At 38.9% G+C, this 25,552-nt stretch overlaps 1 protein-coding gene across 1 annotated transcript; it reads left to right on the forward strand.

Annotated features, from left to right (window-relative positions):
* The first annotated feature begins 7,267 nt into the window (after positions 1 to 7,267).
* On the forward strand, positions 7,268 to 8,197 carry LOC140523286 (olfactory receptor 5AK2-like). Its single transcript, XM_072638226.1, has one exon. The coding sequence runs from the start codon at positions 7,268 to 7,270 to the stop codon at positions 8,195 to 8,197; it is 930 nt and encodes a 309-aa protein (XP_072494327.1).
* Positions 8,198 to 25,552: the final 17,355 nt, after the last annotated feature.

Consider the following 25,552-nt stretch of genomic DNA (forward strand, 5'->3'; position numbering starts at 1 on the left):
TGTCCCCACTCTTTTGATAATCCCATCCTGGGTCACTAGTGGGAACAACAACTGCTCCTGGGGGGGCGGTATTTTATGGCATCATTGCTAGTCATATGATCCCCAAACAGGTGGGTGTGTTCCCAAATTCTCCCCTTCTTATGAATGGTACAACAGGCAGAGAAAAGAATATGCAGATCCTTCCAAGAAAGTTGAAATTGTAGGGATATGTCCCTAAAACCCTCAGTAAACCTAGTGGGGTCTTCCGAATGTCTCCCCAGTTTCTCTTTAACCTGAATGATGTCTGAGATGGAGAATGGGACATGAGGTACTGTAGGGACAGGGGCTTGATTAGAGAGATAGGAAGTTCTGATTTTCATGAGGAAGAGCCTGGAGAATGCTGACTGAACTGGATTGGGGTGCAAGGTCAAGGGATCAGGCTGGTAGGAGGAAAGAGCAGCTGGTACCTGGGGAAGGGAAGAAGTCAGAGGGGGAAATACCCCAGAGGGTGCAGTGGGAGTGAGACATGAGGCCAGAGTGGATGTTGCCCCAGGGAGAGGGGCTACAGAGGGAGGCATCTCAGCAAGACCCACAGCTGGAAACTGAGTAGTGGTGGCTGAGGGAGAAGGGGCCATGGCAGAAACTACAGGGTAGGAGACATGGAAGGTAAATGAGGCAAGAAATGAGAGGGGTTGGGGTAGAGGAAAAGGGAAGGGGAACCAAGTGAAAGAAGGGGTGGTCAAGGTAGGGGGAAGCATGGGAAACTATGAAGGTTGAGGGAGGTTGGGGAACAGCAGGAGGGGCTGGGAGAGATTGGGGTGGGGATAGGATTTGGGATGGTAGGAAGGGAAGTAGGGACAGAGAGGGGGCTGAAACCCTGGGGGTCATAAAATAGGGGTCATCAAAACGTCCAGTTCACTACCATTGCCCCTTTGTGTGGCAGCTGTAGTTACCAGCATCTTGCAAGTTTTTCTGAGAATGGGGTTCTTAGAGAGCTTGATGAAGGACATCATGTAGGGTATTTCCATCCATTTTTCTATCCATTTTTCCTTTGGCGACAATATAATTATAACTGCAAAAGAGTAAGGTCCCAAAAATGGGCCATACTTCACAGTTCTCCAGGTAATACTGAGGCCAAACTCTGTTGCAAAAGAACACTAACTTTTTCTTTTTAAGTCCTTTAGAGAAGCTAAATTTTTTTCCAATTTTGTAAGAAAGAGCCAAAGGTGAATTTTGGGGTATCAAAGAGGATTGGCGCATTACAGGTGTGGAGCTAGAAGTTCCTCCCTTTGTAAAGGAGGATTTGGGAGTAAGCCTGGAAAAAAAAATACAAGAGGTAACTGATGTTTCCCTAATTCCCTAGCGCCCAGGGAATTCAGAGAGTTGGGCACCCCCTTCCTTTGGAGGGTGTGCCCAGGTCCACGGCCTCAAACACAGCCACTGAACTGAAAACCTGAGTGCAAGACAGCCTTCTAGGTTCCTGACCTATTGGGACCTGGAATCAGGTCTGAAAACTGCTTTCAAGGTGCTTGGAGAGCGAGAAGGGAATAGGGAGAGGGGGAGGCTTACATACCTCCCAGTCTTGGCAGAAGAATTTGAGATTGGCAGTTGTTCCAGCTCAGGGAACCATAATGTTGAGGTTCAGGGGTATGCTGGGGCACCCCAAAATACCAACACGCTAGGTCCTGCTCAAATGAATTCAACACAAGCCTTCTTAAAACCAAAGAAAAAGAAAGTTTATTAAAGATTCTCCATGTTGGGTTGACTCTTAAGGAGCCTAAGCATTTGTAGTGCTTGTATTCACAAGAGGGACAGATAGAATGTCAGTTAGACAGAGTCTGAGATGGATTGAATCTGAGCCATGAGATAGTATTTGTAAAAGAATTAGCATAGGGCATAGAAGTGGTGCTATTTAAATGGTTATTATCTTCCCTTACCCTCCTCCAATGTAAACTTATAAACTATTTAATAAAGTAGGAGTCTAATGGATAATAAATGCAGGGATATCAGTTTCTTTCAGTGAGAAGATTATTCAAGAAAAACTACTTGGAAAATTAAAAAGTGGTCTGGCAGAAATTAAGTTTAGGCCATGATCTTACATCATATTCCAAAATAAGTTCCAAATCCATGGATAGGCTGAATATTTAAAATATAATGACAATAATAAGACTAGAGTTGAAAGGTAGGAAATGTTGTGAGAGGATCCTTACCTAAACAAGAAAGATTAAAAAGGAAGATGAAATAGACAATTTTGATGGCATTAAACTGAAAAGATTGTGAGGAAGTAAAGTCAATGCAGATGGAATTAGAAGGGAAACAGCTAGGAAAAAATCTTCAATAAATTTGGATATTCAAGATGTTAGGAGAATTGACATAAATGCATAAGAAGAAAGCCATTCTCCAAGAGACATGTTCAAAGCATATGAAAAAGAAACTTTCTGATGAAGAAATGTACACTATCATCCTATTAAAAAGTGTAAATGATAAGTAATGAGAAGGGAAATTAAAGCAAGTCTTGGGTTCTGTCTCAAACACCTCAAATTAACAAATATGCCAAAAAGTGAAACAGACAACATGTGAAGGGGCTGTAGGAAAATAGACACACTTCAAAGACATTCAGTGTTGGTGAATTGGTCCATCCATCCTGGAAGGGGATTTGGAGGCATGAACAGAAATTCGTTAAAGTGTACATACCCATTACCTGAGAAATACCACTAAGAGGTATATTCCACAAATAAGTCAAAGAGAGATCTATATGCAACCAAAAATTTTAGCAGCACTTTTCATTGCAGAAAAAACTGGAAACTAAGTGGATGACCTGATTCATCTGGATAATGACCGACCAAATTGTGGCATGTAAATGTAATAGAAAATAATCATGTCATCCACAAACATTGCATATTAAGAGAAATGAGTTCATATATAATCATGGCACTTGCTTGTTTTTATGTTAAAATGGCTTTATTACTTAGGGGGCTACATTCATAACAAAAAAAAATTTTTTTTTCGAAAGGACTTGGTAGTTATAAAATATGTGAATTTATTAAAAAAATGACTGAAGTTTGAATCCTCAGTCCCAGGGGCCTTGAGGTCTCAGGGTTACCTGATCCTAAAGCAGTTGCTATCACATTTCTCAGAACACCACAGACACATATTAAAGGTTTTGATTGATTGATTACTACTTATGTGACCATGGATGACTCAGTTGATTATAAATAAATATTTGTAATAAACCTCAGTGGATCCATCTGTAAAAAGAAAATAACATTATTGACACTACCTCAGAAGGTTATAATGAGGAATATGTTTAGCAAACCTTAAAACTATGTAATTGTGATCTGCAATTGTGATTATCATTCCTTCAGAATTTTTAAGTAATTTGAAAACAGTAATGACCCCTCTGGGAAGTTCAGCTCCAAGTCCTTAGGAAAGTAAATAATAATGGCTTTCACTGGAGCTTTCTTCATCCTTGGGACCAAAAATGCCCAGGAGGGCAGATCTCAGTGCCATCAGGTTGGCTTATGTTTGCCCACATTTGGAGGACCTGGAGAGATGCCATCTTAGGATGGCAGTCAGCCAAGACCTGATGGAAGTAGATAATGCCAGATTAGGATGAATTCTTCTGCCACAAAGACATTTTCCCGTTATTTCCAATGAAGTATGGATGTTTAATATCTTGGAAGAGAAAAGCATGCAGGATGGAGCAGTGTCAAAGAGAGAGAAGAACTTGTTCTGAGGCTGAGCAGAATCTTTTCACCTCCAGCGAAGGCAGAGTGAAAAGACAGTAGGAGATCCTGCTAATGGGTAAGTGAGTAAGACTTGCAACATTCCTGAGTTACAAATTAACATAGTGGGAAATGGACATATCACCTCTCGGAGTCAGAGCTCTTAGAATCTACAATTAAAAGGTCCCTGTAGGGCTTCTAGTCCATTCTCTCCATTTTGAAGGAAAGAAACTGAGGCAATAAAGTGGTTCAGTGCATCGAGTTCTAGACCTGACCTCACAAGGAATTGAGTTCAAATTGGACATTGTGCTGCTAGTAAGGGTGTAAGGTCAATTGAACTCCATGTCTAGAACTCTATGCACTGAGCTACCTAACAGTGTGACCCTGGGCAAATCACTTAATCTCTGCCAGCCTCGGTTTCCTCATTTGTAAAATGGAGATAAAGTAATAGTACCTACCTCCCAAGATTGTTGAGAAGCACTTTTCAAACCACATGATAGAAGAAAAGGGGGAAGTGAATAAAAATGTATACAGCACCTACTATGTACCAGGCCCTGTGCTAAGCCCTTTACAAATATTATCTCATTTTACAATGATATAAAGCACTATATAGTTATAATTAATAAGTCAAAATAGGAATATTGATTAAGCAACATCAGGGTGTTAATCTAAAGAACTCTTGAGGCATTCTCAGCTCTAAATTCTATGGATTATTGTATGCAAGGCATGATGCTAAGTGTCAGAGGTTCAAAGATCAAAAAAATTTAGAACGCTGTCTTTAAAAGAAGTCTGCCATTGTTCAGTTAAGGTTCAGATATAAAGTCAATAAATATTTATTAAGCACCTACTATGTGCCTGGCACCGATTAGTGATGGAAGATCATGAATAAGGAAAAGCTAGTGGGAGTTTTAACTAAAGTAGTCTAGAAAAATATGAAGAGGGAGAAATTACTTTCAGCCCTGCCAGCTCTGACCTTGAAATTTGGCTTCCTTAAACTCTACCAGCTCTGAATATTCTATGCTACTCTGAATACAAATGGCCCTTCCAAACTGATTGTCTCCATCTATTCAGAGCTACCATGCCAGATGAAGAGCAGGCATTGGGATCTGGACAACTTGGGTTCAAGTCCTACCTCTGACACGTACTGGCAAAGTGAACTTGGACAAGTCACCTTACCCTCTCCCTGCTCTCTGCAACTCTCCAAGATTGCCTATTGCAGTCAAAGTGCAGACCTGGATTAATAGAGGGAGTTTTCTCACCTGGGCTTCCCCTAGCCTCATGAAATCACAAAGACATTCTCTGATCAATCAATCAGCCTTGATTAACCCTCTGTTGAGCATCATCACTAGGATTAACTTGTTTTAGGGATTTTGGGGAACTTTCCCCTATGAGGAGAGAGAATCAGTGCAGTAAGGGGACTGAGTGGTATTTTCTATTATGAAACTAGAAAGAGGAAGGCACAGTGAGGGTTCTCCCCCATCCAGAGCTGCCTTCAGGGGCCTGTACTCTTATTCAGCCAACCCCCCCCCCCCATACCCTTGCTGCCATTGCTCAAAACCTAAATGCTAGGCCTCTTCCCTGGAAATAGCCTTCCAAACCAGGTTGTTACATCCAGGAAAATCTCCTCATTGTTCTCCCGACATGCCTTGTTTCTTACTCAGAAGGGCCTTATTCACCATGATTTACTCCCCCTTCCCCAAATGGCTCTAGATGACGTCCACATTCTAAAAGTTAAACCTTCTTGCAAAGGGGGAAAGGGAGATTTTTGACCATTTAATGGTACAGAGATTCTACAGATGATGCTGATCTAGGAGAATAGTAACACTGAACAAGTGATCCATGACTGAAATAAGCACACTGCTTCTTAGGGGGACTGCAGTAAAGGGGGAAAATCTAATTGTAATGTCCAATTCCTTGGTGTATTCGCAAAAAAAAATAATAATTTCTGGGTCTGGGCCAGCAAAGAGATAGAATGGGTAGAGCACTAAGACTGATGTCAGAAAGTCTCATCTTCCTGAGTTCAAATCTAGTCTAACACACTTACTAGTTGTGTGACCCTGTGTAAGTCCCTGTTTACTTCAGTTTCCTCATCTGTAAAATGAACCGGAGAAGAAAATGGCAAACCACTGCAGTATCTCTGCTATGATAAATCCATAAAGGGGTCACAAAGTCAGCCGTGACTGAAAGATGTCTAAGCATAACTTCTGGGTAACTACAACAGCACTCCATTATAAAGGACTGTTGTTCTGGTTTCCGAAATCCCTAAGAAATGTTGCCTCACTGATCCTCCACACCATTGGGGTCTCCAAATGGGGCAGAGATCCTGAACCAGATGACCTAATCACAGACTGGAGATCAGCCTCAAGTACAGCAGGCTGTACAAGATTTTCAAGAGAAAAAGACAGACTCAGAAGCAAAAACAGAAAGATAAGAAATATATTTAAGGAAGTAAGGAACCTTGGTGGGTAGACTGCTGGAGTTCACATCTGACCTTCAACACTAATTGTATGACTCTAGGCAAGTCATTTGACCTGTGTCTGCCTCAGTTTCTTCATCTATAAAAAGGGAATTATAATCACAATTACTTCCCAGTGTTATTGTGAGGATCGTCTCAGCACATGAGAAGAGCTTTGCAAAACTTAAAGCTCTATAAAAATGTTACTTATCACTAGTGGTTTGGACATAGACAATGTGGGAATTTGTTTTGCTTGACTATGAATGTTTGTTGAAAGAGGTTTATCTTTTTTTTTCCCTTTTAATTTAATAGTAAGGGAGAAAATGAAAATAAATATTAATTAAAAAATAAAGAGTATCATGTGACAGTGGGGTTTAGAACTAGGAGAACCCTTAAGGATCAGTCAGTGTGACTCCTTCACTCTATAAGTGTCGCCCCATTCCAGCAGCAGATAAGGCTGGGGAGTATAGTTTTCCCAAGAGGGGGTGAAGGATTAACTAGTTGGGATCTGTGTCAGAAGTGTTACAGTTTGCTGAGACGGGATACAGAGGGAGGAATAATGGGAAGGGTTAACCTGATTACAAGGAAAGGACTTGGCTTCCCCAGACTGACTAGAATAGAGGTCAACTGGAACCTTACCTTGTCTTCTAATTCATGTAGGTAGTGATGTACTTGGATTCAACTTCCCCACTTTCCAAACTGTCTACTTCACAAAACTGTTGGGACTTGGTGAAGGTAACCACTCTCGATTTTCTCTTCCTTTGTCACAAAAGGTAATATTTGTGAAGCCCTTAGTCCTGTGTCTGCCACATAGTAAACATTATGTAACTGTTTATTCTAATCCTCCTTCCTTCTTCTTCCCTCTCTTATTTACCTTTGTTACAAGAAAAGGCTCATTGGGCAGGGAAGGGATTGATGAATTTATGTATTCATGATGTATTCGTAAACTAAGTTAATATAAAAAGGAAATATCAATAAACATTTTTTAAAATTAAAATAAAATTATCATAGTAGGAAACTAAAGGGTATTTTCATTCACAGTTAAGGGTGTCTATAATTTTGTCTTTGTCCTTCTTTTTGCCTTTCACCTGAAGATCTCATGCCAGCCATGACACAAGGAAATGGCACCAAATTGACTGAATTCATTCTGATGGGATTTTTGGTTCAGCAAGAGGTGCAGTACACCCTTTTCTTTGTTTTTCTCATCATCTACATAACATCTGTAGTGGGCAATGCTGGCATGATCGTCCTCATCAACATTGATTCCCGTCTTAATACCCCCATGTATTTTTTCCTACAACATTTGTCCTTTGTTGACCTGCGTTATACTTCTGCTATCACTCCCAAGGTGTTACTGAACTTCCTGGTATCCAACAAATCTATTTCTTTTTCAGGATGTGTGTTACAACTAGAGATTTACGGAACTTTTGCCATCACTGAATGTTACCTTCTCGCTGCCATGGCCATAGATCAGTATGTGGCCATCTGTAAACCTCTGCGCTATTCAATGATCATGTCTCGAAAAGCCTGCATCCAGCTAGTGTTTGGGTCCTATTTTATGGGTTCTGTGACAGCATCCATCCAAATTGCCTTTCTCTTTTCCCTATCCTTCTGTAACTCCAATATAATCAATCACTTTTTCTGTGATGTTCCACCAATCCTTGCCCTTTCCTGTTCTAGTGTTGATATGAATATTATGATGTTAATCACCAGTGCAGGCTTCAACCTGTCAAGCACTATGATGACTGTATTCTTCTCCTACATGTATATCCTATCTGCCATCTTGAAGATGCACTCTGCCACAGGGAGACACAAGGCCTTCTCCACCTGTGGCTCCCACCTGACAGCTGTCACCATTTTATATGGGACTCTCTTTTACATGTATTTACATCCTTCTTCCAGTGAGTCCCAGGAAAATGATAAAGTAGCCTCTGTATTTTATGGCATCATCATTCCCATGCTGAACCCGTTAATCTACAGCTTGAGAAACAAGGAAGTGAAACAGGCTGTGAAAATTCTGGGGAAGAGTTGCTCATGATTCTAGCCTTCTATTCCAATGGCACATTTAAGAAAAGCACCTAGGCAAAGACAATTCTATCTCCTTTCTTTACGATATAGGCACCATGTCAGCTTTCAGGATGTGACAAATTAGGGGCAAAAGTTGTGAAGATCTATACAGAATTAACCTTCCAATAGCCTATAAACGTGATAAAAAACTTTCAGAATTCTTAATATAATTATAATGATTAATAATCTTATTGATGGATATAATGGTGATAGTAATAGTTCTGGATTTCTCTTATCTGTCACTAAAATGCTTTCACATTTTGCAAGGCATGGGGGACTCCAGACACTGAGTATATCAATGTAGAAAACTCTCACAGGAGAAATTGTCTCCAGTAACTTCCTCTAATGCAGAAGGTCAACTTGTGACATGTCTGAGAGTAATAGTGTGACAGAGAATTTCTGAAGAACACTGAGGTGTTTAGTGATTTGTCCATGGTCACACAGCTAGAATGTGTCAAAGACAAGACTTGAATTTAAATCTTCCTCACTCTCCACTATGGCCTTAAGGCTCTTCTGTGATCAGTTTAGACGTTCTGAATAACCCTATTAGGTAGGCAATATAATATTATTTTCTCCACTTCATAGATAAGAAAAATGAAAAATGAAATATCAATAATAATAAAATGTTTCTGGTAGGTTATAGAGGGTTAAATCCATCAGGGATCTTAGTGATGATCTCATTTTACAGAAATAACACTTAGTTCCAAAGGGAGAAAGTGAGTTATCCAAGACAATGAAGCTAACGTGTGATTGTCAAGGTCCTAGGAAAATGGAAGACTGCACGATGCTAGACTGTTAGTAGAGTGTCCATTCATGGTACATAGGGAGCTGCATGGTCCACCCAAAAACATAAATTATGAGGTTTCAATGAGGAATTAAATTGTCACCACCTCCTGCCACTCAATTTAAAGTAAGAGAAAATGTGCCAAGCCTTGATACATTTACAAAGTGATGAATTTGATTGTTTACTAGGTTTAAAAGGTCTTGATATCTCTTTGAATTAATCAAAAACGTTTCAGTTATGGGCAATGGGAGGTACTTTCTGATTGGGTAAGAGACTTGGTGAGTCCCCACGGATAGTGTCCAAAAGAAGTAGCCAATTCAGAATAGAGGAGAGTGTTTTTGAGATTCTGATAATGGAGGTGAAAAAGTACAGCCATCAAACACTGAGAAAGAAAGAGGGCATTTGAAGAAAGGAGAAAGAGAAGGTCGGACTGAGCTGTGATAGACAAGGAAGGGTCTGCAAAAGGTCATCTTGGAGGAGAAGACTTGATCTGACTCCTCCAGAGATATCCATTTCCTCAAAAGAAGAGGAAAGAAAAGTTCTGTTCTTTCCTCCATTTCTCCTCCCAAGATCTGTCTGTTAAGAGATGCTCTATTATAATCTGGTACTTATTTTTCCAAATATTTTTCAGGAACATGAATTTTGCCTCATCTTCAAAGAGGACAGAGATAAACATAGATGTCAATCCTCTCCTTATTTTCCCAAAGAGGGCTCAAAGTGATTAGGTTGGTATTCATAACTGTTCATTTAATATAAACTCCCTGAGGCTGTAGAGGGGCAGCTACATGGTGATGTGGACAGAGCACAGGCCCTGGAGTTAGGAAGATTTGAATTCAAATCCAGCCTCAGACAATTACTTTCACCCTGGCTAAATCATTTGATTGTGTTGGGCTTAGTTTTCTTCTCTGTAAAATGAGCTGGAGAAGGAAATAGAAAAAACACCCCAGTATCTTGGCAAGTCTAATGCTATAATGATCAACATTACCCAGAAACCAAGAATATAATATCTACGAACCAAGGTAAACTCACTGTGGTTAAATAGCAGATTGAAAGATTAAACATGAACATCTTGGGTATCAGTAAATTTAAATAGATGGGAATGAGTGAATTTAATTCAAGTGATCATTACCTGTTCTGTGGCCAAAAAATGGAGTAGCCCTCAAAGTCAATAAAAGGGTGGAAAAAGCAGTACTAAGGTATAATCTCAAAAATGATAGAATGATATCTGTTCAAATCCAAGGCAAACTATTCAGTATCCCAGTTGTACGAGTCTATACTCCAACCACTAATGCAAAAGAGGTCAAAGCTGATCAGTTCTGTGGAGACTTACAACGTTCTTCTAGAAATAAAGCCCCCAGAATGTCACATTCATATTGGAATGCTAGAGTAGGAAATCAAAAGATTATTGGAATAACAGGCATCACCAGATGGTCAATACAGAAATCAGATTGATTAAATACTTGCAGCCAAAGGTGGTGAAGTCTATACAGTAAGTCAAAACAAAATGGAGCTGACTATGGCTCAGATCATGAGCTTCTTTTCGCAAAATTCAGATTGAAATTAAAGAAAGTAGGGAAAACCAGCTTCTCATACAGGCATGACCTAAATAACATCCCTTATGAATATGAAGGGGAGATGATGAAAAGATTTAAAGGATTAGATCTGGTAGATATAGTACCTGAAGAACTATGGACAGAGATTCACAATATTGTACAGGAGGCAGCAACAAAAAACATTCTAAAGAAAAAGAGCGAAAAATGTAAATTGGCTGTCTGATGAGGTTTTACAAATACCTCAGCTGGAATTCCATCATCCCCACTAATGTTATTACTAGCCATGTTTCCTAAGGCCCACTTGACTTCATTCTCCAGGATATCAGTAACCACACCATCATGGTTGTCAGTGAAGTGAAGATATTTCTTGTACACTTCTTTTGTGTATCCTTGATGGATCTTCTTAATTTCTTCTCCTTCTGTTAACGCCCTTTCACTTTTTGTCTTTGTCATGCTCATTTTTGCATGAAATGTTCTCCACTGTTAGGCACACATCTCAAAGAGATCAGTGATAAAAAGAAAGGACTTATATATACCTAAATATTTATAGTTGTACATTTTGGTATGGCAAACAACTAGAAACAAAGCAGATGCCCATCAACTTAGGAATGGCTGAACAACTTGTACATAAACGTAATGGGATAGTATTGTTAGGTAAGAAATAATGTGAGTGATGAATACAGAGAAGCATGGAAGGATCTGTATGAACTGATGCAGGGTGAAATAAGTAGAGCCAAGAAAACAGTACACATAATGATTGCAACAATGTAAACAGAAAGAAAAATCACAAAATAGCCAAAAGTGGATGCTGCAAAATTACAAAGAATAAACTGGGCCCCAAAGGTGAATAAAGAGAAGACATCCTACAGCCCTGCTTTATAGAGTCTATAGTGTAGAGCACTACTTATGTTGTTAGATTTGTTTTGTAAGTATCAATTGGTTTTGCCAATATATTCTCATCCTCTTTATCCTTTTTAAAATAAATCATTTGTTTTATGGAATGACTCTCTGGGAGAACAGATACAAGAAATTCAGGCGATGGAAAAATAAAAGATATCAATGAAAACTTATTTTATAAAATATATTAGTAATTCCAGATGACTCACCAACCCAGATCCCTACACAATTCTTGGACTTCTAACAATTTCCTGGGTTTGTCATAGTATTGGGGGTAAACAAATATTCAAATCTTTGACTCAAGCTTTTATCTAGTTTATTCTTTCCATATGCCAAACCAATTCAACCTACAAAATCATCACTGAAATATATTTAATGAAAGTAGATAATGTGGTCAATCAAGGAAATTAAATTAATAACTTATACTCTTCCCTCATACACACACTCCCAACTCAATATCCCTCAAGGAGTATCTGCTCCCTATTAATCAGTCTGCTTATTAAATACACAAGAGCAACATATATGAATTCAGTCACAGAAAGGTGTCAGCATAAGAACTGGGAGCACTGAAGTGAGCACTGTTGCTTTGGTATGTGAACTAGGAACCATGGCAGAGAATGTTATCGCTTTTCTTCAGGACAGAAATTATACATTCACTAGATCTGAGAACATAGGTGCCATATTTTTATTCTCATCCTTTTATGCCTAATGTCATATGAATTCCCCTTACTCTTTAAAACATGCAAACTTCCAGGGGACATGACTCCTGAAATTAGGATGGTGTTAATTAATCAAACTCCTAATGTTTAACTGAATGACACCTAAGTTAGACCTGATCTACCAACAATTTATCTTGGCAAGACCTGAATCCCTCCGGTATTCTGTACATACATATAGTTCTAATTTTCAAATTAGAGAGGAGAAAAAAAACAAAGGAGAATATCTGAGGTATCCATCCAGGAGCTCCATTGAATGCACAATTTGTCCTCTGCCTCATAGGTTTTTAGTCTACTGATCTCCCTGACTACACACCCTGTACTAACCACCTTCCAGAATATAAGATTTGTCTGATAACTAGGATACTACCAAAGTTGGATTTTTGTGTGGAGAGTGCTATTCTCTCTGTCTCTATCTCTGTCTTTCTGTCTCTCTGTCTCTCTCTGTCTCTCTGTGTCTCTGTCTCTGGCTCTCTCTCTCTCCACACATACTCCTCAAGTTGTCCATGTCTTCATGACTTTCCCAAAAGCATTTTCACAGCACCAAATATGTATGGACTCCATTCAAGATATTCTATACATATGCCAGGCCCCTGTTACACTTATATTCTATTTAAATAAATATATGCTAATAATAATAACTACCATTGATATATGGACTTAAAGTTTGAAAACCACTTCCCATTTATCTTATCCTTTGATATTTACAAGAACCTTGTGAGTGTGATAAAAAATTCCCAAAGAACAGTTTCTGGGTAGTTAATATACCCAGTAATATAATTATATTAATAGGTAATTAATATAATAAGTAATTAATATTAATAACCAATCTTTCAATTAATTAATTGTAATAATAGATAATATAATTTATTAATCAGACTATATGGCAATCAATAAATTGATGGTCAACAGTTTTTCTCAGTAAACAAAAACAAAACCATGGAGAGCCTGAGAATCTTAAATATTTGTTTTTGAAAGGTAATGACCCTGACAAATAAAAATCAACCTTGATTGGTGGGCATTTCCTGAGGAAGTGGGCTAAAAATCTTCAGCTGCTCATCCTGAGAACTAGGTTTGATCATGAGCCTCAGCTGCCTCCAGCACTGTGGACTGGGGAATCCATCTCCATTCAGATCAGTCTGTCTGGTTTTCTCCTTTGTGAACTGCGTCACTTCAAACTCTAATGGAGACTACAAGGACAGGGGATCCATTCCCAGGGTCCCAAGCACTTCTCCAGACTGGATCTATTTATACTCTAAATGGAAGTTTGGTCCCCTAGGTCCCACTGGTGATTGGAGAGCATGTTCCCTGAGGAGTAGGGAAATCTCATAAATCAGACAAGTCCTTCAGAGACTGATGTTTCTCAAAGTCTTGGCCTTAAATGAGAAAATAAAGGTGAAAAGCTTGGATCTTGAATTAATAATTTGTTATTAATATAATAGTAAAATAATGTCTCTCATGTGATAAGTGTTATCATTATCCTCCTTTTAGCAGGTGAAAAAAACGAGTTTGAGAGAGAGTGTGACTGCCTACAATCATGCAAATAATAGGTCTCTGAAGCAGGATTCACCCTCAGGTCTTCTTCATTCAAAGGCTAGCATTCTATTCATTACTTCCCCTGTCAGCTGGCACTCAATCCTGACTCTGACAATTATTAGCATATATATAGTATGGTATGTAGTGGGTGCTTAATAAATGCTCATTGGTTGGTATATCAACTGATTACTACTTGTATGACAGCCTCTGAAAACCTCATTTTATCTATATGTGAAATGGAAATAGCAATACAAGAATTACCTTAGGGTTATAATCAGGAATTTGCTTTGCAAATTGTAATGATTCTTAATTATAATTCCAAAATCCCGACAAATCTCTAAGTAAAGTAATAGGAAAACAACACTCCTAAGGGAACCAAAGCTCTGTTGACAGGAAAGTAGTTAATAAGCATTGTTTCCTTTGAGCTTTCTCCATCTCCCTGAAGCAGAGATGCCCAAGAGAGTAGATTCCAAAGCTATTGCGCTGATTTATGTGTACTCTCATGATTGCAACCTTACAAAGACATCATATTAGGACCCTGGTCAGCTTGGACCCAATGGAAAGGATAAAATCCAAAGTGAGATTACTTTCCCTCAAGTAACAAAAATCATCCATGATTCCCACAGAACAGGGTCTCCCTCAGTGTCTTTGGGGAGAAGCCATACCTGAAGGATTGGGGTAAGAGAAACAGAGGGGTTGATTCCATACCTGTGCAGAATTTTCTCACATGCAGAAAAGGATCAATACAAAGGGTATGGGAGAAGCACCTAACTGGCTGAGCTCAAAAACAATCTTCCATTCCTCAGAAATGTGAAAGAGAAATAATAGATCATCTCCAAGAGTTATAAATCTCAGGATATAGTACTGAAATGAAACTCTATCCCCTTCATTTTAAGAGAAAGTAACTGAGGCACAAAAAGATTCATTCAAATGAAATCTTTATCGAATGACAAAATGGGACTGCCCTCACTCAAATGTAGGGCCTTTTTTTCTCAATCTATGGTCCTATGGCCCAGCATATGCAAAATATGGTGCCTTGTGTGGCAAGACTAAGATTGAGAACACACAGTCCTTAACTTTACACAGTATGCAGGTAGCTATTATGGAGGTTACATGGGGGTAAGCCACATATAAAGATAAGTATGTATTATATAATATTATATAATATGATTATATTATATAATAATCCAATAAGCATTGGACATAACTGCAGGCAAAGCAGAGATCAAAAGAAAGTGTTCTGGGAAAATTTGAGGACAAAGAAAATGTTTTCATTTGGGGATATCAAAACAGATAATGCGTAAGGGGCCTGGAACTCTTGGATTATCAGGGTCATGATGCCCTCAGGAGAAATCTCTTTGAGATGCCATGTCCTTGCATGATTTACGTGATGAACCACCCCTACACAATTACTGACCTTCACAATTATCTTGAGCAAGAATAACAACACCAAGCATGTAAGCATAGCAGATAGTATTTACAAACTTCTTGCTTGAATGGAAGTAGAATGAAAGTTGAATGCCTATATAGACTCTGATCTAGCTGAGAATAAATGGAGTGCATACCATCCTTGCTCTTGCCTCATTCATTCGCGCCGGGAAGAAAGATCTCACTTTGGGAACTTAATATTTTGGCGCCCAACGTGGGGCTTCTCTAAAAAAATACTTGGTTCCAGAGTAAAAGGAGAGGACAGCTGGGGCAACTGCACACTTGGATCGAGCAACAGCAGGAACAGCCGACACCCATAGTTTCACTTTTCAGGACTACCAAAGCAGTGGAAAGCACCTGGGGTGAACCGGTTTTTTGGAACAAAACCACTGGGGTAAGTTGTGTAAACGTCCTTTTAACACAGCTTATCATGGGGCAACACCTAGACACTTCACAAAAGGAAGGCCTCCCTGTGGCTAGTTGATAATCATTCTTGTGATGTAGAGTCATAGAAGGTGGTAGGGGAGCAACTTTCAGAACATCATAGAAAAAGACCAGAGGAGGACCCTCAGAGCCGAAGGGGCCGCTTCTTCAGCGTCGTCACTTTTGCTTTGAGCTTGGCGAAATTAGTTTCACTTTAACAATAGGCCAGAGCCCAGGCGTTTTAAAGAGACAGGTGAAGTAATTTATGTGGTGAAAGGTATGAAGAAGCTGGAAGAAGGGACTATAAATCTTGAAAAGTGGGAAACAGTAGGCAAGCAAAGGAGTGTGTATTACAGAGAGGTCAGATCAAGTGCTTCTCCTCTTACAATATTTTCAATTTGGAAATGTACTTAAAATGTGTCTTCAGAAACCCGAACAAGGACTATTAGCCACAATAACAATAAAGGTAGATGCAGCCTCTAGTACAAATGAGAAGGAAGACCTGATGGGATGTGTCACACAAAAATTTAAAATAGATTCTCCTCCTCCCACTGCTCCTCCATTATACAAGTCTAGATGACAAGTTTGTGAGAAAACCTAAGAGCCTGAAGGGATTATACAAAAAGTTCTTTGGTGAGCCACAGAAAGAGGAGAAGTAATACTTTCGGGAATGAGGCTAACATTGGTATTAATAGAAACCCCATATCCCTATTACCCAGTAGCAGTTATAAGAGAACATACCCCTCTGGATTTTAAATTCTCAAAGAAATTTATCAATTATGGGCCAGATAGTCATTACATTCAATCTCTTCTAGACAGCATTTCTCAGGCAGCCTTATACCCCACTGATTGGTGCAATATAGCTAAACCACTCTTCAAGGATGAGATTACTCAGTTGGAAATCAGAATTGTATGAAAGATGTTTGGAACACAGTGATAGAACATAAGCCAAAGTTATAATTTGTGCAGAGAATTTCTGACAATAGTTTTTTTCTTTCAGTTTTTGGATTCTTTTTTTTTATTGTCTGTATATATGCTCTGTCTTTACATGTTCTGTGTGCGTGTGCTTGTGAGTTATTATGGCTGGCTCCATTGTAGCTGGAATGTGGAATGTTACATCTTTCCCTCCCCCTCATCCCTTCTCTCTGATGGCTGCAGGATCAGGGAGGAGAATGGGAGAGAAAAAGAGAGAAACTAATCTTATATTATTTAGTTTATATGATGGCTAAATGCAGTTTTGCATAAGAAATACAAGGAAATAATATATGAAGTTTTAAAGGGGCTTTAATCAAAACCAGCTAGAAGAACAACATGGGTATGAAGTTTTAGGAAAGCATATAAGTTTTGGAAATTATTAGAAAGTTGTTGGTAAAATTCTCTCTCTCTTTCTACCTTCTAGCCCTGGCCAGGTTGTGAAGGTGGAGAGAAAGACAAGAAGAAATGGGGGAAATTTTTCCCCGCATATCAGAAAGGCAGATTGACTAGCATTTTAATTATCTTGTGCCTCTGCTAAAAGAAAAAAGTTTTTGTATAACAGGATATAACTAAAAGGTAGTTATTCTGGTCATTTTTAAGCGAAACATGTCACTGCTAATTGGATGTTTAAGACAGGTCAGAATTTGTTATATTATTTAACATTAAGACAAATTCAGAAAATGCATAAATCTGAAAATGAAAAAAGACACCTCAGAGATAAAGCTTTGAACTCCCAAGTGGAGAAGATGGGACTAGGCACCACTGGACTTTGTTCCAGAGTCTCTCTCACTTTTACTTGCAGTTTCACAACTTTTTCTTCTAAAAACCTTTTTAAGGAGTGGACACAGACATGAAATTTTCTTGAGTAAAAATTAGAACATTAAGATTTTTATTTTACTCTGTAATCCAGAAATGGTGTTAGAGAAAGCAATTTATAATGTGAATTTTATTGAAACTAAAAGATGTTGGAAAAATTGTGTAAAGCCAGTTATGCTATTTAAAATTTTATCAGCCCTACTAACCTTATCTTATGATGTTTTGTAATTGCCATTAAGAAAATCAGGTATTTTCACCTTTGCCTGTTAAAGAAGCTACAGCTAAAGCAATTTGGCTATCATTTATAAAAGTTGTAATTACGATTGTTAACTAAATTTTTGGAGTTACTGCTTTAATGCAAAAACCTAACAATGTCACTGGCTCATTGTGTGTGGCAAGAAAGAAATAGACTAAAAATTTTATTTAGACTGGTTCTGCCCATTCAGAACAGTCCTCCTCTACGTTTGGAGGTTGGTAGGCATGGGATCGGTGCCAATTCCTTTGATTTTGTAAAACTGCCAAGGCCCCTTTTATGTGGACAAGGTCATCAGTCCTAAGAAAGAAATTTGTTTGGCTTATATAATTCTTAAAAAATGAACTGGACTTGCTTAAAAGTTGTTATAGATAGAAAGGATTTTAAAAAATTGACTTTTATATCAGGACAAGTTTTAAATTTGAGAAAGAAAGATGTTAAATGGAATCCCTTGTGTATGTGAGTCCTAGTAAATCTTTATTACTTATTGCAACTCCATGGGAATACAAATAATTGTATTTGGCTTTAAGTTGTGATTAGTGAAGTTTACTGTTTAAGGTAAAAGCATTTGGGATCATAAATATTTTTGTTTAAGATTGAATTTGGGTATAGTTGCTTGCATTAAATCAGTATCTGAGAGAACTACCACAAGTTATTCGGAGGGAATGTGATCCTGCACTGTTAACAGGTGAAGTTTGTACCTGCAAAGGAAATACTGAGGGGACAGTTCTGAACTCAATCTAGGATGGGATCTTCCTGGTCAGTTTCTCCATTGTGTGCTTTTAAAAAAGAAATGTTTCCCACCTGATTATTCCTGAGTCTGCTTACAAAACAGATACTGCATGACTGGAAAATTTCACTCCTATCTGAATTCAAACAGAGTCAAAGATGTTTTATCCTGTCATATTTGCTGTATCACTTGTCCCTACTTTTTTCTGCCAAAGCAAGTTTCTATGATCAATAGCAAGTGACCAGCAAAATATGTGAGCCCTTTTGTGTAATCTTACTGGGAAAACTAGTATTATTTTTATTTGAAATTAGAACATGTTCATAAATGTGTGTAAACTGGCGGGCGGAGCCAAGATGGCGGAGCAGAAAGACGCACATATACATAGCTCTGAACCCACAACCCATACAACATCTGTATAAAGTAACTCATGGCGAATTCTGGAGCAGTGAGGCCACAGAACAGTGGGGCAAAGGAGATTTCTGTTTCAGAGGGACCTGCAAACCTCTCACAAAAGGTCCGTCGCACTGCGGACGTGGAGCCCAGCCCAGTCCTGCCACGGCCATGGCACCAAGAGGAACAGATCCGAGCAGGCTTCAGGGACGGGATCACCAGCGGCCATGCAGGTCCCTCCACCCAAAGGTGACGGGGGTCGATGAGAGGGTCTCTTTGGCAGGTCAAGAGGGGAGTGGGGTGCCCCCATAACTCAGGCCCCCTCGGGAGGCAGAAGCTGAGGTAGCAGCAGACCAGGGCTCCCCAAGCAGGCAGGAGCCTGGATCCATTGTTGAAGGTCTGTGCATAAACCCCCTGAGGGAACTGAGCCTTAGAGGCAGCCCTGCCCTGACCTGAGCACCTGAACTTAATCTCACACTGAATAGCAGCCCTGCCCCTGCCGAAGCCCCAAGGCTGGGGACCAGCATTCGAATCTCAGACCCCAAACGCTGGCTGGGAGGATTAGGAGGCAAGGTGGGTGTGAGGAGAATATTCAGAAGTCAAGTCACTGGCTGGGAAAATGCCCAGAAAAGGGAAATAAAATAAGACTATAGAAGGTTACTTTCTAGGGGAACAGGCATTTCCTCCCTTCCTTTCTGATGAGGAAGAACAATGCTTACCATCAGGCAAAGACACAGAAGTCAAGGCTTCTATGTCCCAGCCCACCCAATGGGATCAGGCCATGGAAGAGCTCAAAAAGAATTTTGAAAATCAAGTTAGAGAGGTGGAGGAAAAGCTGGGAAGAGAAATGAGAGACATGAAGCCAAAGCATGAACAGCAGGTCAGCACCCTGCTAAAGGAGACCCAAAAAAATGCTGAAGAAAATAACACCTTGAAAAATAGGCTAACTCAATTGGCAAAAGAGGTTCAAAAAGCCAATGAGGAGAAGAATGCTTTCAAAAGCAGAATTAGCAAAATGGAAAAGGAGGTTCAAAAGCTCACTGAAGAAAATAGTTCTTTTAAAATTAAAATGGCACAGATGGAGGCTAGTGACTTTTTTCAAAACCAAGAAATCACAGAACAAAGACAGAAGAATGGGAAAATGGAAGATAATGTGAAATATCTCATTGGAAAAACAACTGACCTAGAAAATAGATCCAGGAGAGACAATTTAAAACTTATGGGACTGCCTGAAAGCCATGATCAAAAGAAGAGCCTAGACATCATCTTTCATGAAATTATCAAGGAAAACTGCCCTGAGATTCTAGAACCAGAGGGCAAAATAAATATTCAAGGAATCCAGAGAACACCGCCTGAAAGAGATCCAAAAAGAGAAACTCTTAGGAACATTGTGGCCAAATTCCAGAGTTCCCAGGTCAAGTAGAAAATATTGCAAGGAGCTAGAAAGAAACAATTCAAGCATTGTGGAAATACAATCAGGATAACACAATATCTAGCAGCTTCTACATTAAGGGATCGAAGGGCATGGAATATGATCTTCCAGAAGTCAAAGGAACTAGGACTAAAACCAAGAATCACCTACCCAGCAAAACTGAGTATAATACTTCAGGGCAAAAATTGGTCTTTCAATGAAATAGAGGATTTTCAAGCATTCTTGATGAAAAGACCAGAGCTGAAAAGAAAATTTGACTTTCAAACACAAGAATGAAGAGAAACATGAAAAGGTAAATAGCAAAGAGAAGTCATAAGGAACTTACTAAAGTTGAACTGTTTACGTTCCTACATGGAAAGACAATATTTGTAACTCTTGAAACTTTTCAGTATCTGGGTACTGGGTGGAATTACACACACACACATGCACACACACACACACACACACACACACACACACACACACACACACACATAGAGACAGAGTGCACAGAGTGAATTAAAGAGGATGGGATCATATCTTAAAAAATTAAATCAAGCAGTGAGAGAGAAACATTTTGGGAGGAGAAAGGGAGAAATGGAATGGGGCAAATTATCTCTCATAAAAGAGGCAAGCAAAAGACTTATTAGTGGAGGGATAAAGAGGGGAGGTGAGAGAAAAACATGAAGTTTACTCTCATCACATTCCACTAAACGAAAGAATAAAATGCATACTCCTTTTGGTATGAAAACCTATCTCACAATACAGGAAAGTGGGGGATAAGGGGACAAGCAGGGTGGGGGGGGGGATGATGGAAGGGAGGGCATGGGGAGGAGAGGCAATTCGAGGTCGACACTCATGGGGAGGAATAGGATCAAAAGAGAATAGAAGTAATGGGGGACAGGATAGGATGGAGGGAAATATAGTTAGTCTTATACAACACAACTATTATGGAAGTCATTTGCAAAACTACACACATTTGGCCTATATTGAGTTGCTTGCCTTCCAGAGGGAAGGGGTGGGGAGGGAGGGAGGTAAAGAAGTTGGAACTCAAAGTGTTAGGATCAACTGTCGAGTAATGTTCTTGCCACTAGGAAATAAGAAATACAGGTAAAGGGGTATAGAAAGCTATATGGCCCTACAGGACAAAAGAGAAGATGGAGACAAGGGCAGAAAAGGATGATAGAAGAGAGAGCAGATTGGTCATAGGGGCAACTAGAATGCTTGGTGTTTGAGGGGGAGGGGATAAAAGGGGAGAAAATTTGTAACCCAAAATTTTGTTAAAATGAATGTTAAAAGTTAAATAAATAAATTTAAAAAAAAAAAAGAAAGAAAAATAAATGTGCATAAACTACTTAAGACTTACCTTAAGATGCCCTCATTGTTTAAAAGGATTTTAAAAGCATTAGTGTTTTTCCGTAATCAGTCTCTTACTGTTACCAACGTGAGATTACATTGCATATTTTTGACTAAAGCATTTTGTAATATCTAGGAATTCTGTAACAATTAAGAACTTGGTGTGTTCTAATACTTTGGGAACTCGTGTTACTTTAGGACATTTTAATACCACTAAGTTTTAATGAATTTTAATTTTAAAAGATTTATTTTTGCTTCAAAGTGAAAAGAAAAATATCATTTTAATAGGTTTCAACTAATTTTCTTTATAAAAGTTTAGTGACTCTCTGAACATCAGGATAAATTTTCAACTGTTTTAAAAGAAAAAGAAATATTTTTAGACGAAATGTTTTTCAAAGAAAAGAGGGGTAAAACCTACTAAATTTTCATTTTCAAGATAATGAATTGCTAAATTAATATGTAATGATGTATAAAGCAGAAAAGATCTTTCTGTTTTCAACTGAATTTATGGTCATTCCATGGCCTAAGTAAAAGTTAAAATTAGTGTTTGAACTTGTTGATAACTTAATTTCTAAAAGTTTTTCTTCCAGAATGAATATTATCCAGAAAAAGATAAACAAGCCTGTGAATCATCAATGAAAATCTATTTAGTTGTGAGATTCAAGTTAAAAATCTCTTTTGTTTAAGACAATACAGCTATGCTAGTGAAAATTAATAACTTGTGAGCTATCTTTTTTATAGTAGAAATAAAGGAAAGTGAAGCAGTCTGAATAATGGGTTCAAGAGATTTGGAAAGATAAATAAAGGTTTGATTGAAAATATGGAAAGGAGATAAGAAGGTTGGGGACAAGTGGGAGTCATCAAAGCCCTTCCAATCCCCAGATAGTTACTCTGGGTACTTTTGTACCAGTCTCAGAGTAAATATATTGAGAAAGTGTGGGGATGTATTTTCAGAAAACAGAAAAATGATGTAGCTACCGTGTTTAACCCCTTCTGGTCATTTTTTGGCCTTTGTTTGCTTAATCTCCTTGCCAGATGTGTCTCCTCCAGGTTTAGTGTCTTCGACTTTAAAGATGACTGTTCTGGCTTTGTATGACCCACTGCCCTTTACAAATCCCCCTCTGGATCTGGCTTCACATTAGCTACAGACCTCTCCAATGTTGGGACCTTGTGAGGCAGGGACAGCTCTAAGTCCTCTGTCAGCAGGAAGCAATTGCAGAAACTGAGACTTTCATCCTTTACCCCAAAAGATTTGGGTTTCATCTGTTTAATAAATGGGGAATGACAGGGTGTTTGGGTGCATATACTTGGACCCTAATGCTAAAATCACATTTAAAAATCATATTTCTCTCTAGCCTCAAAATACTGTCTCAGCCAGTTTCTCCCTCAAGGACACAGCCTGCCCTAACAACATTCATTATCTCCCTTCCTCCTGTAGTAGTCAGCTGCACCTAAAGAACTCAACTGCCAGTTATGTACTGAACTGACTATGTACTAGGTCATAATGACATTTACCATTCACTGATCAATTATGTGTCTCCTAGATTCAGACATATCTATACTCTCAATTTTTTGAATGTCACCCCATTACTGTACCCATCACATATGGACATCATTGGCGGAACTTCATTGACTGTGATACTAATGAGGGATAGACATTGAATATTTCAGGTTATGTATTACAGTCCTGGCACAATATTACTATGAAGGATAGGAATGATTCCAAGACGCAGGGATTTCCAACACAACACTGGACAGCGATCAATGGAAAAACAACGCCAGGGACGTGGAAGACTTTTGTGACAACTGGAGGATCCACCTCCTGTATTGAAAAGAACAGGACAAATGGGGTGTTAGTTAGCCATATTTATACAGCTCAAGTATGTATGGGGGGACAATACGCATTCATGAGGGGGCGAAAGGAAAATGTTACTATTGTGAAAAGAGTTAATTCCTTATAAGGAATTAAGAAGGATATTTATAACATCACCTGCTTCAGCTGCAAGGTTTCAGAGTGTATAGATTATAAAGCTTCCGGTGTAGTGTTCATTCTAATACCACCAAAATATGTACTTATGCTAGTGAGGACTAAGGGTTGGTATAGATCCAGAGCAGATCATATTTCCTGGGAATTAGAGCAGAAGATAGAAACTAGGGCGGGACCAAGGGTTTAAAGATGTATTAGTTGTGTAATCTTAGGAATATCTTTGCTGATCTCATTGATTATGTCCTCATTGTCATTGGCTATGTCAGTATCCACAGTACAGAATGAAAGGGTACAAGCTAATTTCTTAGAAGAGTAGGCACGAAAATGTGTCTTTAGGGTTCCAGAAACAAAGAAAAATTGATTTGAACTTTTATACAGCAATAAAGGAATTAAGAGCTGCTATTGTAGCAGTTGGTGATGAGGTAGATAGGTTGGAATTTAATCAACGATTGGTATGTGGTTATCGCTGGACTTTCCTATGTGTGTCTAACAACCTGTATAATGAGTCAGATTATGATTGGCAAAGGATCAAAAACCATTTGAATGGGGTTATTGATAATCAGAATTTGACCCTGGAAACCGAGGACTTATATAAGCTTGCCCAAACTATGTATGAAGCAGCAGATAAAGACTTAACTCCTGATATAACTGCACAAAATATTATAGGTTTCTTCAAACGTTTATCCATTCCATATATTTTCAGTTATATAGCTCATGCTGGAATTGCTTTTATTATATGCCTATTAGTTCTTTTATGTATCCTACCATTTATTGTTAAGCTTGCATGCTTGGTCTTAAAAGGTGTGGTTAAGAGGCTAGATCTTAACACACAAGTTCTCTGGAAAGCTCATCATGAAAACAAAAAGGGGGAATTGTAAGGGGTCTGGAACTCTTGGATTATCAGAGTCATGATGCCCTCAGGAGAAATCTCTTTGAGATGCCAAGTCCTTGCATGATTTACCTGATGGACCACCCCTACGCAATTACTGACCTTCACAATTATCTTGAGCAAGAATAACAACAGCCAAGCATGTAAGCATAGCAGATAGTATTTGCAAACTTCTTGCTGGAATGGACGTAGAATGGAAGTAGAATGCCTATATAGACTCTGATCTAGCTGAGAATAAATGGAGTGCATACCATCCTTGCTCCCGCCTCATTCATTTCTATCCGGAAGAAAGATTTCATGCAGGCATGAGATCTTTGGGAACTTAACAATAGTGGTGCATGAGCTAATTCTTGATGGAACAGAAAGATTCAGAAAGGGGATAGGAGGGGCAGGTGCATTTTAAACCCTACAGACTTGTGGGCTTGCTCATAAGCATGGAGTAGGGGTGGGAATGGAAATTCAGTTTGGGAAAAGGCTAGCAGTCCAGTGTAGTCAGAATATAGTGTCAGTGATGGGGAGTAATGTTGAAAATAAGGGGGAGGTGGAAATACAGGTTGGAGACAGGACCTTGTACATCAGAAAATAGTTTATCTTTTATACTCTGAAATAAGGAGCTACAGGATGTTTTTGATGAGAGGAGTGGCACTGTGAGACCCATGTCTGGGGCAGGTTATTTTGACAGCTGGGTGGAAGATGGATTGATAAAGGGAGATGCTTGAAGTAGAGAGCATAATTAGGAGGTTAGTACAATAGTCTGAGGACAGAGGTACTCGGGGCTTAATGAGATGGCTATGTGAAGAGACAGAAGAGGTAACAGATAAAAGGTGGCTTAACAGTAGAACTGGTAGGAGTTGACAGCTTGTTGAACACTCTGGATGAGGGAAAAGGAAAGTCACAGATGACACTGAGATGCTGAGCCTGGGGGATGAGAAGCATTGGGATGTAGTGGAGGACACAGAATATAAATAGAGAAATAAATTTAAGATAATTTGAGGAAAGACAATACTGATAACCCAAGGAGTTGGGAAAGGATTTTTAGGGGAAGTGAGACCTGAGTTGAACCTTGAATGAGAAAGCTATATGACATACATTTTCAAGAATCAGAGTCATCAAAATATTTATTGGGAACTTACACTAAAAGGCATTGTGCTAGGCACTGGAAATGCAAAAACAAAATGAAAA

The sequence above is a fragment of the Notamacropus eugenii genome, chromosome 2 (genome assembly GCF_028372415.1).
Source record: "Notamacropus eugenii isolate mMacEug1 chromosome 2, mMacEug1.pri_v2, whole genome shotgun sequence".
Classification (NCBI taxonomy): domain Eukaryota; kingdom Metazoa; phylum Chordata; class Mammalia; order Diprotodontia; family Macropodidae; genus Notamacropus; species Notamacropus eugenii.

Bases quoted from the DNA above. Each gene is read 5' to 3' on its own strand.
- LOC140523286 (XM_072638226.1), top strand. From the start codon at position 7,268: ATGACACAAGGAAATGGCACCAAATTGACTGAATTCATTCTGATGGGA.